The sequence below is a fragment of the Phyllobates terribilis genome, unplaced genomic scaffold (genome assembly GCF_046119375.1).
Source record: "Phyllobates terribilis strain yellow unplaced genomic scaffold, ASM4611937v1 Scaffold_3__8_contigs__length_932513732, whole genome shotgun sequence".
Classification (NCBI taxonomy): domain Eukaryota; kingdom Metazoa; phylum Chordata; class Amphibia; order Anura; family Dendrobatidae; genus Phyllobates; species Phyllobates terribilis.
In genome coordinates, this window is record NW_027362763.1 from 685,266,393 (window position 1) to 685,286,290 (window position 19,898).

General features: G+C 47.6%; 1 protein-coding gene and 1 non-coding gene across 4 annotated transcripts in view; both read left to right on the forward strand.

The window, feature by feature from the left end:
- Window positions 1-19,898, forward strand: part of DNAH14 (dynein axonemal heavy chain 14) — a 281,677-nt gene that overhangs the window by 246,976 nt on the left and 14,803 nt on the right. For 2 of the 3 annotated variants that reach the window (XM_073671866.1, XM_073671868.1), the window contains 12 exons: window positions 313-531; window positions 951-1,057; window positions 3,056-3,212; window positions 3,666-3,876; window positions 3,947-4,049; window positions 4,261-4,488; window positions 4,817-5,014; window positions 6,773-6,972; window positions 7,079-7,236; window positions 7,394-7,590; window positions 10,132-10,244; window positions 10,534-10,682. In XM_073671866.1, coding sequence (XP_073527967.1) covers window positions 313-531; window positions 951-1,057; window positions 3,056-3,212; window positions 3,666-3,876; window positions 3,947-4,049; window positions 4,261-4,488; window positions 4,817-5,014; window positions 6,773-6,972; window positions 7,079-7,236; window positions 7,394-7,590; window positions 10,132-10,244; window positions 10,534-10,682 — 2,040 coding nt within the window. The remainder of the gene's footprint in view (window positions 1-312; window positions 532-950; window positions 1,058-3,055; window positions 3,213-3,665; window positions 3,877-3,946; window positions 4,050-4,260; window positions 4,489-4,816; window positions 5,015-6,772; window positions 6,973-7,078; window positions 7,237-7,393; window positions 7,591-10,131; window positions 10,245-10,533; window positions 10,683-19,898) is intronic. The other variant, XM_073671867.1, reaches the window with a different exon arrangement.
- On the forward strand, window positions 6,452-6,523 carry TRNAA-UGC (transfer RNA alanine (anticodon UGC)). The gene has a single exon. It is a non-coding gene; the product is annotated as a tRNA-Ala (tRNA).

Here is a 19,898-nt window from a genome sequence, read left to right on the forward strand (position 1 = left end):
ACCTAGTTTGGAGAAGATTAAAAGAATTGATGTGCGTTTTTTTTTTTTTCCACCATTAGTTTTTCTTTTAAGAAAAAAAACAAAAGTTCAAAAACTTTTCATGTGAACATCGATCGAGTTTCCTTAGTCTTTATATATATATTTAATGAGGATTTTGGAGCAGATCCGCTCTAAAAAAAAGACTCCTTGTGAACATAGAATAGCCTCACTGATATTTTCCATATTACGTGTAGGTCCCTATGACAACACTTCCTGGCCCATTCTTCAGTAACAATCCACATCAATGTCTAATAATGGTATTATTTCTTTCAGCAGATGCCAGGGATGAGGCTGCAGGACGTGGCGCTGCTGAGTGGCTGTCGGACGCCACGTGGCGGCAGTGTCAGTACCTGAGCGGATACATGGCTCCTTTCTCGGCTCTGTGCGGTTCCTTGTCCTTAAATACACAACAGTGGAGACAATTCCGAGACGCCGGAGATCTCTCTGATCTGCTCAGCAAACCGTACACCCGGCTGTCCGAGGAATCGGGAGGTGCGAGACAGACGGACTGTGGATTCCCCTCTTTCATAGTTAAGGCCTCATTCACACCTCCGATTTTTCCACGTACGAGAAAAACGGACCGATTGTTCTGATTGCAGTTTGTTCTGATTTTCTCATAAGTGGAGAAATTAAAAACAAGATTCTGCATCTTCTCCATTCTGACAGGCCTTGAATATTGGACTGCACTCAGATGTCATCCGAGTGCAGTCTAATTTTTGCAGATTTTGATCCTACTGTCAGATCTAAATCGGACATGTCACCGATATTTACCGTGGACCAAGAGGTTCGGGGAAAAAATTCGGACATGTGAGTGGCCCCAGGTATCAGTGCAATCCATGAAAACCATGAACAGTGCTCGTACGCGGTGGTGTGAATGAGGCTTTATACAAGTATTATTGAATATCCCACAGGAGCAGAACACCGGCAAGATGGAGGACGTCCCGCTGCCCGAGAGACAGCGCCCCCCGCTGCTGTATTTCATTGGGAGACACTAAGTTCATTCCAGAAACTTCTATTGGTAAAATGTCCCATAATTTCTAGTTTATAGTTCCATCTCCTCATTAATCTCTCTGCTCCCTTTCAACTAAAAAAAAAACAACCATTTTGTGTCTACAGCTCCTATGCAGATCTATGTGTCTCCATATCTACCGGTGACAAACAAACCTTGTGTGTCGGCGTCGCCTGTTACTGGTTGTAAGTGGTACTGCAGCTTTGCTTTATTCACTTTAATGGATCTCAGCTGTAGTACCAGACACAACCTGAGGATGTGGGGGGGGCGCTGTTTTGTCGAACAATGCAGCCATGTTTTTTTTAATCCTGTACTATATGAAGTGATGGAGGAGCTGAGCCTGGTATTATACAGAAATGGAAAAGCAACATTAAAAAATGTATTTAAAAAGAAAAGAAATAAATATCAAAGTTTATATCCCCCTTATTTTCTGCAATTGTAAATAGTGAAGTGTAAAAAAATTGAAAAAAGTCACATAATTCTCCAAAATAATAAAATATACAACTCCAAAAGAAAAAAATATACAGGGTAATTTTTTACCGTAAAGCGAATGCTGTAAAAAAAAATTTATGAAATTGCTCTTTTTTATTTTTCGATTCTATCCCACTTGCATGGGGTTTTTTTTTTAGTGTTTTTCAGTATATTATATTGTAATGTGAATGGTGTCGTTCAAAATTACAACTTACAAAAAACAAGCAATGTCAAAAGAAAAAAAAAAGCTATTGCTCCTGGAAGAGACATTTAGGCGCTGTTCACATGTTGCATTTTTGCAGCGTTTTTTAATGCAAATTAAAAGCTGCTTTTTACAGCACCAGGAAAATCCATGAGATTTCAGAAATCTGCACGCGATTGTTTTTTTTCCTGGCTGAATTGAGAAACTGCAGCGTTTTTTTTTTATGTCTGCAGGATGTCGATTCTTTCTGAGTTTTTTCACCCATAAAAAGGAACGAAAAAGTGAAAAAACGCTGCAAAAAATGCAATTTTGGAGAATAAAGCTAAGTTTATTAGACGTGAACTGAAGACAAATGACAAAAAAAAGCAACAAAAAATCACCAAAACCCGCATTTTGTAAGCAGCTTCTTTGCTGCCGGGAGAGCAGGTTTTTCCTGCAGAAACAAATGTGCAAAAATGAAAAATTGCCGGGTGTGTAGGTGTCAGAATGTAGGGGATTAATACTGTTGTTACCGGTCTGTGTGCTGGTAATATCTTGTTGTATAATGGCGGTAGTATTTATTCTTAGAGGCAATGCGGTATGTACTGATGAGTCCAATAAGGCTAAAGTGACGACTTGGTGATCTGCTCTTGGCTTTGTTCACATGTTGCAGACGCAGTCAGTTTTGTTTGGTGAGGGTCTGAGATCCCGGTGATTGGCGTCTCGAGTCACATGTGGGCTCGGTGGAAAGTCCAGGGGTCCCTACACTGCTGTCTGGGGGTCCGTACGCGGCTCTCGGGGGGTTGGTACACGGCTCTCTGAGGGTCTGTACACTGTTGTCTGGGGATCCATACACTGCTCTCTGGTGGTCGGTACGTGGCTGTCTGGGGGTCCTTACACTACTCTCTGGTGGTCCGTACACTGCTCTCTGGTGGTCCGTACGCGGATCTCTGGCGGTCGGTACGCGGCTGTCTGGGGGTCGGTACACGGCTGTCTGGGGGTCGGTACACGGCTCTCTGGTGGTCCGTACAATACTTTCTGGTGGTCCGTACACTGCTCTCTGATGGTCCGTACGCGGCTCTCTGGGGATCGGTAAGTGGCTCTCTGGGGGTCCGAAACACGGCTCTCTGAGGGTCCACACGGCTCTTTGGGGGTCTGTACACAGTGGCTCTCTGGGGGTCCGTTCGCAGCTCTCTGGGGGTCTGTTCATGGCTGTCTGGGGGTCTGTACGCGGTTCTTTGGGGGTCCGAACGCAGCTCTCCGCAGCCCCGAAGATAAGCTGAACTCTTCCAGTGAATTGGGGTCCGTGACCACATCTCTCTTTTTACGTTATCATCGTTATTTTATGACCTCAGATAAAGGTTCTGCGTCCTGAGTGTTTGATCGCCGCTGTCCGGAAGTTCATATCTGAGAAGATGGGGTCAGAATACGTCCAGAGCCGTCCAATGAATCTGAAACAGGCGCTGGAAGAGTCCGGTCCCTCCTCACCCCTTATATTCATCCTCTCTGCCAGTAAGATACAACTGATTTGTGCTAACTATAAAATAGTCTGAAATTCACCTTCTTTTTCATTAGACTGCTTTACACTGCAGCTTTGCTCTTTTGGTGCAAGGCTTTGATAAGTGACTCCAGCTTAGTACCTTCTTCTCCATCAAAGACTCAGACTGCTCCTCGGCCCGCGCCCCTCGATTCACGCCCCTCGATTCACGCCCCTCGGCCCACGCCCCTTGGCCCACGCCCCTCGATCCACGCCCCTCGATCCACGCCCCTCGGCCCACGCCCCTCGGCCCACGCCCCTCGATCCACGCCCCTCGGCCCACGCTCCTTGGCCCATGCTTCTCGGTCCATGTTCCTCCATCCATGCCCTTGCTGTGGCATTATCTGGACCCACTGGGATTGGTCCTTGAACTTCTTTAGTGTTTTATCACCTTTTTAAGACCCTCATGTTCTGTGTGTTACACATAGGTAGTGACCCCACCGGTCAGCTGGAGCGTCTGGCGCTGGAGACCCTCGGCAGCACCCTACACCTAGACATGATCTCGCTGGGCCGCGGTCAGGGGGTGAAGGCCGAAGAGCTTATTACCAAAGCTAGGAGACTGCAGGGACACTGGGTCTTCCTTCAGAACTGCCACCTTGCTGCCTCCTTCATGCCAAGACTCGGAGGAATCGTGGACGGGTAAGACCGGACGCCACCGGTAACGCTGCGCCAAATGTCAGCGATTCCCCTAACTATCTGCTGATTTCAGATTTGAGCAGCCGGACGATTCCACGGATCCGCAGTTCAGACTGTGGTTAAGCTCCAAGTCTGATGAATCGTTTCCACTTTCTATTCTACAGAAGGGGTTAAAGGTGAGAACACGATGGATCCTAAAAAAAAATAGCCTCCAATCATGTAATAGTTTTTGTAGGGGCCCCTGATACAGCATTGTAAGGGCCACCTGCTGCATCAAGACGCTGATCCGAGAAAGGAAAAATGCAACGGCCATCTGCTGCATCAAGACAGATTAGAGTGAAAAATAAAGTGCCAGCTGTGATTCTCTAACCGTCTCTGTCCGGGTAGATGGCGGTGGAGCTCCCTATGGGACTGAAAGGGAAATTGCTGGAGACACTTGACAACAGCGGCAGCGGGCTGATCACAGAGAGCATCTATGAGAAGGAGAATGTCCGCCCGGCCTGGAAGAGGCTCCTGTTCAGCTTGTGCCTGTTCAATGCTGTGATAAATGAGAGAAGAAAGTACGGCGCTCTGGGGTGGAACATCCCGTACGACTTCACCCTCTCCGACTTGGAGGTACAAAATAGAAACGGGTCAGAGTTTTGACATCTTGACATGCAGTGCACAGGATTTTTTTTTTTAGCAACGGCGCCTCACCCATCTACAGGTTGTGCCTGGTATTGCAGCTCCATTGCAATAAATAAGGTTGAGCTGCAATATCACCGACAACCTAAAGACAGGTGAGGCGCTGTTTATGGAAGGATCAGGGTGGCTGTGGATTACCTTTTGCTAAAATTACAACTCCTCACACCCTAAATAAACAGCGCCACCTAATGGAGAGATTATCACGCTTTATGTGCGGTATGATTGCAGTATTATGCTGTCATGGTTTCTGTGTGTCCAGGTCTCTGTGCAGATGTTGGAGACGCTCACAGACCATCGCAGAGAGATCCCGTGGGCAGCGCTACGTTACCTGACGGGCGAGGTGGTGTACGGAGGCAGAGTCACCGACTTCTGGGACCGACGCTGCCTTCTGAGCATCCTGGACAGCTTCTACACCCCGGCTCTGCTGCAGGATGACTACTGCTTCTCTGCCGACCAGGTGAGCAAAACTTCTTCTTTTTTTTTGCAAAGAATGCTGGGAGATTTCAGCACTTTAGAGCGGTAATGAATGAGGTTAGGACTGGCAGAAAGTCAGGGGAGAGAACAACCGGAGAAATTACCAGCAGCCAGGAAAGGCACGACTCCAAATATGTCGACCTTCTTACTTGGAGTGTTTTTATTTTATTTTTTTTTAGGCGTTCGCACTAAAATACACAACATCACCGTTCTCGGCAGCACATTACCCCGTGTAAACAGCAAATGTGTCGCCGAATGTCAGCCCCTGCAAATGAGGACATTGAACAAGCGCTGAACAGCTCTTACGTTGTATATGTATGATGTCACGATGGGCGATCACATGAAGGATGAATAGAGCCGCAGCGCACACAGTCCACCGCCGCTCACATTGGGCTCTTCAGCGAATCTCCCGTGAACGCCGGTTTGTGGCCGGCATTCACAGGAGATCATAATTTTTGCTATACATAGCAAGGCAGAAGTACTATGTAAAGCAGCTCCAAGTCTCCTAAGGGGACTATTGAAGCCAGTAAAAATTGTGAAAAAAAGTTTTTAAAAATATGAAAAAAAAAAACAAACAAACAAAAGTTTAAATCCATTAAGTTTGCTCCATTTGAAAATAAGACAATAATAAAAAAAATACACATATTTAATATCGCCGCTTTCAGAAATGTCCTATTTATTAAAATATAAAAAGAATTAACCCGATCGGTACACGGCGCAACGAGAAAAGAAAATTGAAACTACAGATTTACGTTTTTTTTGGTCGCCACAACACTGCAATAATGGGCGATCAAAACATCGTATGTACCCCAAAATGGTATCAATGAAAACGTCAGCTCAGCATGCAAAAAACCCTCACCCAGCCCCAGATCCCGAAAAATGAAACCGTTATGGGTCTCGGAAAATGGCGACAGACGCAAGAACATTTTGTCATACAAATTCAGAATTTTTTTTCACCACTTTAATAAACTGTACATGTTTGGTATCTATGAACTCGTAATGACCTGGAGAATCATATTGCCGGGTCTGTTTTAGCAAATAGTGAACATGGTAAATTAAAAAACCCAAAAAACAATTGTGGCATTGCATTTTTTTTTGCAATTTCTTTCCACTTGGAATTTTTTTCCCCATATTTCAGTACACCATATGGTAAAGTTAAAAAGTACAACTTGTCCCGCAAAAAAACTAGCTTTCGTATGGCTAAATTGATGGAAATATAAAACCGTTATGGCTCTGGGAAGAAGGGGGGGGGGGGATAAAAATGGAAAATGGCCACGGCATGAAGGGGTTAAGATTAGAATGCAAAAAAATTCCAAGGGTTGATGGATTATAATGGCGATCTCCCGAGCTGTCCTCGGCCGGGTGCTGTAGGTGGCGTCTGCACAGATCCCTTCCAGTCTGATCCCAGTTCACACCAGTAGGGGATGTAGCTCAGTGGTAGAGCGCATGCTTTGCATGTATGAGGCCCCGGGTTCAATCCCCGGCATCTCCACTTTATTTTTTCTTTCCCGTTTACTATTTTTGATTAATTAATTTAGATTAATTTGATAAATGCAAAAATTTCTAAAGCCAGGATAATAAATGTATCCTCAGAATTATAACGTCCGGAGCTTAATAAGAGAAAAGGTCTATAAGGCAAATAACGGACTGAAGGATATTCCTGTCCAGAACATTCGGCCCATCTGCTGGATCATCAGATGTTCCGGATAATCGGACTGACAGCCGATGTCTTTGCCTCTAGGTCTATCATCCACTGTCAGAAGACGCCACATTGCAGGACTACCGGGATTATGTTCATTCTCTCCCGGACACCGACAACCCCGAAATCTTTGGCATGCACCCCAATGCTGAGCGGGCGTACCTCACGTCCCAGGCGCAGGCCTTCCTGGATATCGCGGTGAGCATGCAGTCCCGGGTCAGCGCCGGCCGCGCTGCGCACAGGTTGGTAGTCGCAGGACATTGCGTGCGTTCTGCAGACGCCTAATAGCGAATTTATCCTAAAAACTGCAGATTATGATTATAGCTAACGAGGTGCAATGTTCTGCAGGGGTGACTATAGCCAGGACCGGATAGTCCAGGATGTGATCACTGACATCCTGGCTAAACTGCCCGTCACGGTGGAAGCGAGGACGTCCGAGGAGCGGCGTACAATCGCCAACCTGCTGACTGATCCTGCATGGGAAACGCTTGTGAAAACGACTGAAGGTATCGAGGTGTTTGCTCTGCAGACAGTCTCATCCCGCACGACCTGCTGGTGGTTGTAGTACTGGAAAAAAAAAAAAAGAAAATCTAATTTTGTGTAGCAATACTGACCCCTAGTGGAATATCGCTGAACTCTTGGTAAATCCCCGCCGGTTTGCAGGTTATGATCCCCTGATGAGTTCTGCATTACTGACCGTCCTGCGGCAGGAGATCAACCGCTTCAATCATCTGCTGTCCGTCATCCACGGCTCCCTCCAGGCCGTGCGACAGGCCATCAGGGGGGAGGTCATACTGAATAAAGGCTTAGAGGACGTGTACCAGTCTCTGGCCGGCCTGAAGGTGCCCGCACTATGGCAGGTAATTTTACCCAGTTACCATGATGAGAAAATCCTTCAGCGAGTACAAAAAAAACAGCAATTTACTTGTTATTAAAAACTCTATTTCTCAAGAATAAGGGATTTTACATTGTATAGCTTTCTGCTTCTTGCCTAGGTTACCGGCCACTGCTGCGGTGTATCAGGGGTGGTTGGCCTCCCAGGCACTGTGCGCAGCGCTTACGAGCTCTTTGCTATATAGCTTGTGAACGCTGCTCTGTAGCTGGCCGGACTGCAGTGTCTCTGCGCTCCTCCGATGCTTCCTCTGCTAGAAAATCGCACAGATCAGAGCAGCGGTGTAGCCGTGCTGCTGCCCTGAGCTGTCAATCATCAGGATGGCACCACCGTCCAGAAATCCGGTAACCAACAGGCAGACGAGCGTCCATAAAAAAAACTAAAATGACAACAACCCTTTAAGGCAGCCTCACACCTATTGAACGGATTCAATTTTGAATCTTTTTTTCTGAACAAAAATTGATTTTAATAATGACTTTTTTTTTTTACACTCCTAAACATTGAAATTACTGCACCAAGAAGGAAAAATGGTGGAATGATGGAAATCCCAGGATGGAGACGTCACTGATCTGCAAATGATGGGAAAGGGGGAACTAAATTTCCAAAACCTCTTGATTTATCCAGTATGGAGTTTGAGCACCAGGTGCAGAAATCCCAGCACCTCTAGCCTCGCTGCTGTCACTGAGGTTATTAATGGTCGTCTGAGGAAGGCTCGGCCGCTAAATGAACTTGGGCAAATCATCAAGATCCGCTGCTGGCAGCTCCTGTGTAATCACCGATTAATGACGTCCCTGATGTGCTCAATGGAGACAAGTCTGCAGACACTGCAGCCATGGGGAGCTGGTTTAGGCCACACAGGCTGCTCATAGTAGTACGAGCAACATGGGGTGTCGTATTGGAAAATAGCTACTGGGACACTGGAGAAATGTCCGAACCACTGGTTGCACTAACAAATCAGTGTAACAGCAGGAATGAAGGCTAGAGGGGTCCACACACCGTTATCAAGGGGATGGGACCAAAGTGTCCTTCTTCGTGAAGGCCTCTTCATGGCGTTGCCTTCAGACAAATCTCCAGCTATCTTTGTACCCAAATGCCAGACTCATCGCTGAAGAGGACAGACCTCCATTCTTCCAGATTCCTGCACGTGGCTCACACTCCAGACTGAATAAATCCAGATGTTTAGAAAATGTTGTTTTGATCATTTTGCAGATCCGTGACGTCTCCATCCTGTGATTTCCAGAACGCCACAACTTTTCCTTCTTGATGTTTGGAATTTCAATATTGAGGAGTGGATTTGCACCTTATTCATTAAGTCATTTGCGCCTTAATTATTTGTCGGGTATGGACACATTATCCAAATAATTTAGCCTAAATTGTATTCCATATCTCAGTGCCTAAAGGAGGACAAAATCCAGGTCACTTAGTCTTAAGCTGCGCAAGAAAAATAATAACTTGCGCTATTTTAAAGCTTATTGAAAGGATTGTGCAATGTTTTACTCTGAAGAGGCGCCAAAAAAACCTCCAGGAGCGCAAATCTAAATATCTCAGAATTTTGCACCAGTTCGTCAAATAGTGTGTGCACCCCCCTTATTTTGCTACAATTGGCACAAAAAGAAAAACCGGGCAAAAAAAAAGAAAAAAATGTAGAGGATTTATCGTGGCCTTGACATTTTTGAGTCAAAGATAGAAATGGATCCTGTAGAAGTTTAAAGGGGTATTCCCATCTCCAAGATCCTATCCCAATATGTAGAAGGTGTAATAATAATAATATTAGCAAATACCTCCAATTAGAAATGTAGTATAGTTATCCTGATTCACTATGTCTCTTACCCCATGTGCAGGACATTTCAGTAGCTTAAGTATCCATCGTTATGACCACTAGCAAATAACTGTCACTATATGAGTGGTCGTAACCATGGATACCTAAGCTACTGCAATGCCATGCATATGAAGAAAGAGCCATAACTTATCAGAAGAACTATACTACATTTCTAATATTATTATTATTACACCTAATACATAATGGGGTATTCCCATCTCTAAGATCCTATCCCAATAAGTCCATTTATTTGTTGTGTTACTTTGTTCCATTAAGTTTCACCAATAAGTTGGCGCAGAGTTGTGATGTGGGCCATGCCTTCTCATCACCCACTTACCGATGTGCCACCTTCCTGGAGGAGCATTTAGAATATTATGTCTAAAACACAATAATTGTGGACATTTTTTTTTCTGGGCACAAATAAAGCCAGCTTTTCAGGGCACATATCTTAGTGAATCAGCCCCAATGTTCGTGATAGCAGCCTTAATTTTAACATTTATCGAGCTCTTTGCCAGGAGAAATCCACCTGAAAAAGACGTTGTGCGCACTTAACCTTAAATTGCAATGTCCCACCTGAACGACCCCTTTTTTATAATGCAGCTGCGACAACGAGCCGATTGCTGTGTGCCGGACCCCCCATCCGTTCTGTGGTTCACCCTCCGCCACATGTGATGTGTTTTTGTGTTGCAGCAATCCGCCTACGAATCTTGTCGGCTACTGGGTTCATGGGTCGACGATCTTGTTCAACGAGTGGAGTATTTTGCCTCGTGGTCCAGACAAGTGATCTCATGTGCAGAGGAGAGGTGAGAGGAAGAGCATTAATGTACGTGACACCAGGAGGTCCGACAGCTCGAAACCCCCTCCAGTGCCTAGAATACAGCGGCGGGACCCTGCCAGAGAAGCGGTAACATGGTCAGATATCCATGTGTGATGGGTTGTAGGCGACTGATCGGATAGCTCGGAGGAGACTGCTCGGACGGCTCGGAGACTGATCGGATCTCTAGGGTGCTTCAGCTGCAGTGTTACTGTGGCACATTAGCAGAATGTGACGCAATTTGATTTCACAACCTCCTTTTACAATATTGATTTCAGGGTTGGTGACCGGCTCGGCCTCCAGAAAAAGCCACTTCGATATTCCAGACCGAGCTCAGCCCAGACGACTGAGAACCCAGAGGCGACTACAAGCCAACTTCCAGGAGAACCGAGCAGCTTCTGGCTCCCGGCATTTTTCTTTCCACAAGGTGGGAACATTCTAGGATGAGTGTGAGATAAGACATCAATGAAAGCACGTGCAGATGTCAGGAGAGAGCATTTTATACCTCTGCATTGCTGAAAAGGTTAACTTTTAATAGCTATTAGGATATATAAAAGGAAAATGCAGAATTCTGGCGTAAAAGCTTTGGTAAATCTGGCTCTTATTATATGCTAAGTCAGCTGCCATAGTTCTGCATCTACACCTGCTTACCTCACCCTGACATATGGGTATGAGATGCATGTACATATATTTACAGCGCTCCTTTTTACACAGTAAAATTCAGTCTGTCTAATTCCACCACCAGGGGGAGCTCAAGTCACAGAATACCAATTTGGCTACATAAGTTGGAATGCAGTGAGCTCCCTCTAGTGGTGGCTGTATAAATCTGTATGTAGTGAGCTCCCCCTAGTGGTGACTGTATAAATCTGTATGTAGTGAGCTCCCCCTAGTGGTGGCTGTATAAATCTGTATGTAGTGAGCTCCCCCTAGTGGTGACTGTATAAATCTGTATGTAGTGAGCTCCCCCTAGTGGTGGCTGTATAAATCTGTATGTAGTGAGCTCCCCCTAGTGGTGGCTGTATAAATCTGTATGTAGTGAGCTCCCCCTAGTGGTGGCTGTATAAATCTGTATGTAGTGAGCTCCCCCTAGTGGTGACTGTATAAATCTGTATGTAGTGAGCTCCCCCTAGTGGTGACTGTATAAATCTGTATGTAGTGAGCTCCCCCTAGTGGTGGCTGTATAAATCTGTATGTAGTGAGCTCCCCCTAGTGGTGGCTGTATAAATCTGTATGCAGTGAACTCTTTTATTATAAAAATACAAAACTTACAATCAATAAATAGCAAAGTCCAAACCCCAGCAAAAGCAAAAAGTCCGAGTCCAGAATTACCCCCCCCCCAGTCAAAGCAAAAGTCCGAGTCCAGCATTACCCCCCCCCAGTCAAAGCAAAAGTCCGAGTCCAGCATTACCCCCCCCAGTCAAAGCAAAAGTCCGAGTCCAGCATTACCGCCCCTAGTCAAAGCCAAAGTCCGAGTCCAGCATTACCGCCCCTAGTCAAAGCCAAAGTCCGAGTCCAGCATTACCCCCCTAGTCAAAACAAACATCCCCCCAACAAGCAAACTCTGTCTTCTTCTTTCTCAGAGAAGCTTCCTCCTTCCATCTTTCTCTCTTACGCTGTTTTCTGTCCTTTACTCTTGTCTTGTCACTTTTTGATCCTTCCAGATCTCCTCCTCCCCAGGTTACCTCATCCAAGGAGAGAAGAGACATTTTATTAATACGCGCACATACACACATCATACCAAACCTGACAAAGAGAACTCTGCTCCATCACCCAAAAAGAAACATAAAAGCCGCCTGGCTTAAAACACATCTATATAAACCGCACAATTTTTTTTTTTGTTACACAGCAAATACAATTATAACAAACCTACCACTAACCCCCCACCACCACCACCACCACTAAAAAACCCCACACAATACAAAAATAATCTCACCGAGGAACTCACGACCTCCTGCTTACAAGACAGGAGCATTAACCCAGTAAGCCACAGGAACATCACCTTACAATACAATGCTACATAACTCTATATTACAACACTTACCCAGAGCCAGGACTGGTGCCTGTAAGCCCTATATCAGTATTTCACTTCTGCCAAACAAAAATCTGATAGTGAAAAGCCCCCAGCCCCCCCACCAGGAGACCGGAGATGACCGACTTCTATCCTAACAATCCTTACTCTACCAGCCGTCCCTACCTGTCTAGACATCTGCCCCTATTTATCTACCTACCTTTCCCTGTCTCTCCCTGCCTGACCCTACTGCCCTACCTAACTCACCGCGTGCCTATCTAACTGTCCCTCGGCTGTCCCTACAGATGCTATCTACCTGTCCCTACCACTTACCTGCTTATCTAGGCCCTAGGGTACATTAAATGAGAACCCTCTCCAGAGAAGAGAGGCCCTCGCTGCACCCAGCCTGTCATACTCCAGAGAGTGCACCTTCACCAGGCCACCCAGAATGTTCCTAACAACCTTGTCCCGGGGGAGGATTTTCTGCTGAGTTGACGCTAAGCACCGTGCGTTCCACGTGTAAAACCTGATGACTAAACTGACTAGAAATAAAGTGCCCCGATCTAGGCCAACCAGGGATCTGAATGCCCCATACGCCCACTCCGCATAGGAAAGGTATGCCACCCGAGGCCAGCCTATGGAAGCACCCACCCCATTGTAGACCCCTGTATTAAAAGGACACTGAAGGAGGAAGTGCTCCATGCTTTCCAGCGTGTCGCAACACTCCTCACGGGGACAACCCCGGTCTTCGGAGTTCCTACACTTCAGGTTGTCCCTTACATACAGTTTCCCATGGAAGCAGCGCCAAGCCAAAAACTTCAATGGGACCCGTGTAGAATTCAATAACCTCAGCCTGCCCTCCAGATCCCAACTTGGGCAATCTTTGAGCACCAGAGGCGTCTGGAAATGGGTCAACAGGACCCTCCTTTCAAGGAATTTCCTCGACATGGTCCTGATCTTCCACATTCCCAGACCCCACCAGCGGATTACCTTCAGAACCGGGGTAGCGTAAGCCGGGAGATGTCCATGCGGTGTGCGTAGGTCCTTCACTTGCCCTCCTGTCTCCCATTCCTGGAAGAAGGGTCGAAGCCATCACCTGCAGGAGAATACCCACGGAGGAGCCCTTTCTGACCAGAGGTTGTCGATGTTAGTCTTGACGAAAGTGTTTACTTGAAACATCACTGAGTTGACCATACCCAACCCTCCTAGTCTCCTTGTGCGATATGTGACCTCTCGTTTGACTAGGTTCAGCCTATTTCCCCATAACATCTGGAAAAACAGGCTGTAGACCCGTGTCCAGAGCGGCTCTGGCAACATGCAGACACAGCCCAGGTATATTAACAAGGGTAGCAAAAAAAAACCTTAACCAGGCTAACCCTTTCCTTCAGGGTCAAAGACCAACCCTTCCATTGGTCCACCTTCTGGTCTGCCCTCCCAATTTTGCTGGGGATAGTCCCCTGGGCCAGATTCGATGCCTAGAATTTTTGCCGATGCCTGGGCCTCTGGAAGAGTGTCCGGGAGACCAAAGCTAGGGTCTCCCCCTCCCAGCCAGAGACTCACACTTTTCTTGATTAATCCTGGACCCAGAAGCCTCCGAGTAGTGACCAACCTCAGACATGACCCACTCCACCTCCTCACCCGAGGACACGAAAAGGGAGACGTCATCGGCATACACTACCACCCTCAGAGTGGCTTCTGGGGCTGCCTGGTCCATCCTGACTCCCGCCAACGGCCTGCGCTCAATCCTCCTTAATAGGGGATCTATCGTGAACACGTATAACAGCGGGCTCAACGGACAGCCCTGGCGATCCCCAGACCCAATCTCAAAAGGGCGGACAGACCAACCATTCAAGAGCGGGAAAGTCTCTGCCCCCGCATACAAGATCTTTAGCCAATTTACAAACCCCCCAGGCAGACCGTAACTCAGAAGGATGGACCAGAGATAATCGTCGTTAACCCAATCAAAAGCCTTCGTTTGGTCTAAAGACAGCAAATACCCCTTCCAATGGCCCGCACTACCTTGCTCCACTGCCTCTCGGATACCAAGTACTGCACTGAAAGTGCTACGGCCTGGAACAGGGCAACTTCACCAGCCAATTAAACAGCACCTTTTGCCAGAACCTTCCTGTCCATATTGAGAAGTGCTATGGGACGCCAATTCTCAATACGGGACGAGTCCTTACTAGTGTTGAGCGATACCTTCCGATATCGGGAAATATCGGATCGGATTGGATCGGACCGATACCGAAAAAGTATCGGATATCGCCGATTCCAATACCGAAAACCAATGCTAGTCAATGGGATTGAAATATCGGAATGAAAATAAACCCTTTCTTTCCTTGTAGGTTAATTCTACATGAAGGAAAACAACTAAGAATAATGTAGAATGTATTGGGGGAGGTGGGGGAGACAATAAAGGCATAGAGGTTTAGCCCAATCAAATGGAATAGCAGGAATTAATATTTTTTTTAAGACGTTCTGAGTTACGGAAATATTGACTATGTTAAGTATTTTTATATTTTGTCAGATATTTATGTTTCACTACTTCCATGCTCTTCACTTTCTTTTTTACTTCTCCCACACTTTCTCCTTCATCATCCTCAGCATCTTTTTCATCCACTTCTTCACCTTCTTCATCTTCTTCTTCTTCACCTTCTTCGTATTATTCTTTTTTTTTACATTCTTCATATTCTACTTCTTCATCTTCTTCTTCTTCATCATATTCTTATTTGTGACAGGCATTCCTGTAGTTGTTATCTATAAAAGTTTGGACATTACACCTTTCGTTCTGCCCGTCACAAAAGATTTACAACAGGATTTGTCCGCGTTCAGTTTGGCCTGCAGCAGCAGGTCTTTTCCAGGGGCACCACGAGGAGGAACGGACTCACCCCCATACACTGCTTAGTCATCTTCTGCTTATAATTTAGATATTATCTTTTGCTCTGATTTTTAGTCTTATGCTTAATGTTCTTCCGCTTTTTGTTCTGCAGCTTCTTGTATTTCTGCTTCTTGGTTTTCTGTCTCTTGTTCTTCTGTATCTTGGTGCTTGTCTTCTCTTCTTTGTCCTCTTGGACAACTTCTTCAGGGTCATCTTCTTGGTCTTCTTCGGGGTGGTCTTCAGGGTCGTCGTCTTCGGGGTCCTCGTCTTCTTCGGGTTGGTCTTCTGGGTCCTCGTCTTCGGGGTCTTCGTCTTCTTCGGGGTGGTCTTCAGGGTCCTCGTCTTCTTCGGGGTGGTCTTCAGGGTCCTCGTCTTCTTCGGGGTGGTCTTCACGGTCCTCGACTTCTTCGGGGTGGTCTTCAGGGTCCTCGTCTTCTTCGGGGTGGTCTTCAGGGTCCTCGTCTTCAGGGTCGTCGTCTTCGGGGTCCTTGTCTTCTTCGGGTTGGTCTTCAGGGTCCTCGTCTTCAGGGTCCTCGTCAGGGAGATCCAGAGTGATTACCAAGAACCATTTCAAAAAGCATGAACTTGGAAATGTAGCAGAAGGTACAAGAAGGCTGAGGAACTACCGAGGACCAGCTGACGGTACTGGAACCCGGATGGGTAGCAGAAGGTACAAGAGCCAATGGAACTACCGAGGACCAGCTGACGGTACTGGAACTCTGTTACTAAGCAGGAGGTACCTGTGCCAGAAAGCACTACCAAGGACCAGCAGACGTTGGTGGAACTTGGATACCGAGAAGGAGGCACCTAATCCAAAGGCACTGCCGAGAACCAGCTGACGGTACTGGAACCCGGATGGGTAGCAGAAGGTACCCATGTAAAAAAAAGTTTCAAGGCCGCGAGCCGGCCGCAGTTACCAAAACCCACAGTCCTACAGGGGGTGCTTGTCCTATTGGCACTATGGAACCAGCCTTCATTGCCAGATCCCGCAGCCCACATAGGAGTCACCTAAACTGCAGGCACCATAGAGTCGGCTAACCCGACCGCAACACGGCAGGACAACGCATTGGAGGCAAAGTGACGTTGACACTACCCGGAAACAGCTGGCGTGCTGGAACCAGGCTGGGGAGGAGGGAGTACCCGTGCCAAAGACACTGCCGAGAACCAGCTGACGGTACTGGAACCCGGATGGGTAGTAGAAGGTACAAGAGCAAATGGAACTGCCGAAGACCAGCTGACGGTACTGGAACTCGGTTACTAAGCAGGAGGTACCTGTGCCAGAAAGCACTACCAAGGACCAGCAGACGTTGGTGGAACTTGGATACCGAGAAGGAGGCACCTAATCCAAAGGCACTGCCGAGAACCAGCTGACGGTACTGGAACCCGGATGGGTAGCAGAAGGTACCCATGTAAAAAAAAGTTTCAAGGCCGCGAGCCGGCCGCAGTTACCAAAACCCACAGTCCTACAGGGGGTGCTTGTCCTATTGGCACTATGGAACCAGCCTTCATTGCCAGATCCCGCAGCCCACATAGGAGTCACCTAAACTGCAGGCACCATAGAGTCGGCTAACCCGACCACAACACGACAGGACAACGCATTGGAGGCAAAGTGACGTTGACACTACCCGGAAACAGCTGGCGTGCTGGAACCAGGCTGGGCAGGAGGGAGTACCCGTGCCAAAGACACTGCTAGGAAACAGCTGGCGGTGCTGGAACCCAGGGTAAATACTAAAAACAGAGTGGAGCCAGAGGCGTAATTGGAGCAACTTTAAAATCTGTAGTAGTGTGAATGTGGACACAACGAGAATTTGCCGAACACACAGCTGGGGAACAGCTGACGTTACTGAACCCCAATAACACTGGAGCAAGCATTGACTGTGCAGACAGCACTTCTGAGCAGCAACTAGCGGTATTGGAGCCCAGGGTAAATACTAAAAACAGAGGAGCCAGAGGTGTAATTGGAGCAAGTTTTAAATCAGTAGTACAGTGGATGTGGACAAAGCAGGAGAATTTGCCGGACACACAGCTGGGGAACAGCTGTCGTTACTGAACCCCAATAACACTGGAGCAAGTGTTGACTGTGCAGACGGCACTTCTGAGCAGCAACTAGCGGTATTGGAGCCCAGGGTAAATACTAAAAACAGAGGAGCCAGAGGTGTAATTGGAGCAAGTTTTAAATCAGTAGTACAGTGGATGTGGACAAAGCAGGAGAATTTGCCGGACACACAGCTGGGGAACAGCTGACGTTACTGAACCCCAATAACACTGGAGCAAGCGTTGACTGTGCAGACGGCACTTCTGAGCAGCAACTAGCGGTATTGGAGCCCAGGGTAAATACTAAAAACAGAGGAGCCAGAGGTGTAATTGGAGCAAGTTTTAAATCAGTAGTACAGTGGATGTGGACAAAGCAGGAGAATTTGCCGTCCGCACAGCAGGGGAACAGCTGACGTTACTGAACCCCAATAACACTGGAGCAAGTGTTGACTGTGCAGACGGCACTTCCGAGCGCCAACTGGCGGTGTTGGAGCTCAGGGATAATACTGAAAACGGAGGAGCCAGAGGTGTAATTGGAGCAACTTTAAAATCTGTAGTAGTGAGAATGTGGACAGAGCAGGAGAAATTGCCGTCCGCACAGCAGGGGAACAGCTGACGTTACTGAACCCCAATAACATGGGAGCAAGTGCTGACTGTGCAGACGGCACTTCCGAGCGCCAACTGGCGGTGTTGGAGCTCAGGGATTACAGTTCAGGTGGTAGAAACATGAACACAACAGGAGACCTGGATACTGTTGCCATCAATTATTTATTCTGGAAGAGGACTGGCAAATTCATGAGAGATCCAGGCCTTGTTCATTTTGAGAAAAGTAAGCCGGTCAGCGTTATCGGAGGATAGTCGCATGCGACGGTCTGTTAGTACACCACCTGCGGCACTAAAGACGCGTTCCGATAATACACTAGCAGCAGGGCAAGCTAGCACCTCCAATGCTTACTGACTAAGCTCTGGCCATGTATCCAGCTTACAGACCCAAAACTTGAAGGGAGAAGAGCCGTCTGGGAGTACACTAAGAGGGCAAGACATGTAGTCTGTCACCATCTGACGGAAACGTTGCCTCCTGCTAACTGGAGCCGTCTGTGATGGTGTAGACATTTGTGGCGGCGGGGACACAAAACTTTGCCACATTTCGGCCATACTGGTCTTGCCTTGTGCTGAGGCGCTGCTTCTGCTCCCTCTTTGTGCAGAGCTTCCTCCACTGCCTCGACGCACTGAGCTGCTTTGTAAAGCACTAGCAGCACTGCTCTCGGGTGGAATGGAGAACATGATGGAATGCACCAGTGCGTCTTGGTACTCCCGCATTTTACGCTCCCGGTTCAACGGTGTTATGAGGCTTTGTAAGTTGTCCCGGTAGCGAGGATCTAGGAGGGTGGACACCCAATAATCAGCCGTGTTGAGAATGTGGGCGATGCGGCGGTCGTTTCTCAGGCACTGCAGCATGAAATCAACCATGTGCTGCAGACTGCCAACTGGCCAAGAAACGCTGTCCCCTGCTTGAGGCGTGATCTCTGCCTGCTCTGCATCACCCCACCCTCGCTCTAGATACTGACTACTAGAGCATTGTGTACCTCCCTCCTCTGGACAGATGTCTTCCTCATCCATTGACTCCTCCTCATCCTCCTCACAAAGTGTCCCCTGCCTATGCCTTTGTGAGGAACCACGTTGCGCAGACTGTAGAGAAGCTGATGGCATTTGTGACTCCTCATCCTGCACCTCTTCCAAAACCTCGTCCCTTAGTGCTTGCAGTGTTTTTTCAAGCAGGCAGATAAGGGGGATAGTCATGCTGACTAGTGCATCATCTGCACTCGCCATCCGCGTGGAATAATCGAAGGCACGCAAAACGTGGCAAATGTCCTTCATAGAGGCCCACTCAGTGGTGGTGAAGTGTGAACGGCGCGCACTGCGACTTGTTTGCGCCTGCTGCAGCTGGTACTCCATTACTGCTGCCTGCTGCTCACACAACCTCTCCAACATATGTAACGTTGAATTCCACCTGGTGGGTAGGTCACATATGATGCGATGTTCCGGAAGACGTAATCGGCGCTGCAGAGCTGCAATGCGTGATCTTGCGTTGCTGGAACGCCGCAAGTGAGCGCACTCTATGCGGACCTTGTGAAGCAGTGCATCAAGATCCGGATAGTCCCTCAAAAAACTCTGCACGACCAAGTTGAGCACATGTGCCAGACATGGGATGTGAGTGAGGTTGCCTAGGCCCAGAGCTGCCACCAGATTTCGGCCATTGTCACACACTACCATGCCTGGCTGGAGATTCGCTGGCACAAACCACACGTTTCTCTGCTGCTTGATGGCATTCCAGAGCTCCTGCGCTGTGTGGCTTCGATTCCCCAAATAAATTAATTTTAATACGGCCTGTTGACGTTTGGCCACGGCTGTGCTCATATCGGTCATCATAACAGGTAACCGTTCACGGGTCGATGTGGAGGTAGACCGTGACGGCTCCTGCAGCGCTGATTCAGAGGAACTGGAGTATGAGGAAGAGTCAATGTGTACAGACTGGATTCCTGCAATCCTTGGAGTTGGCAGAACACGTACAGCGCCACTCTCAAGATCTGTACCCGGCTCCACAACATTTACCCAATGGGCAGTGAGGGAAAGGTATCGTCCCTGTCCATGCTTACTGGTCCACGCATCGGTGGTCAGGTGGACCTTGCTACTGATGGCGTTTTGTAGCGCATGTTTAATTT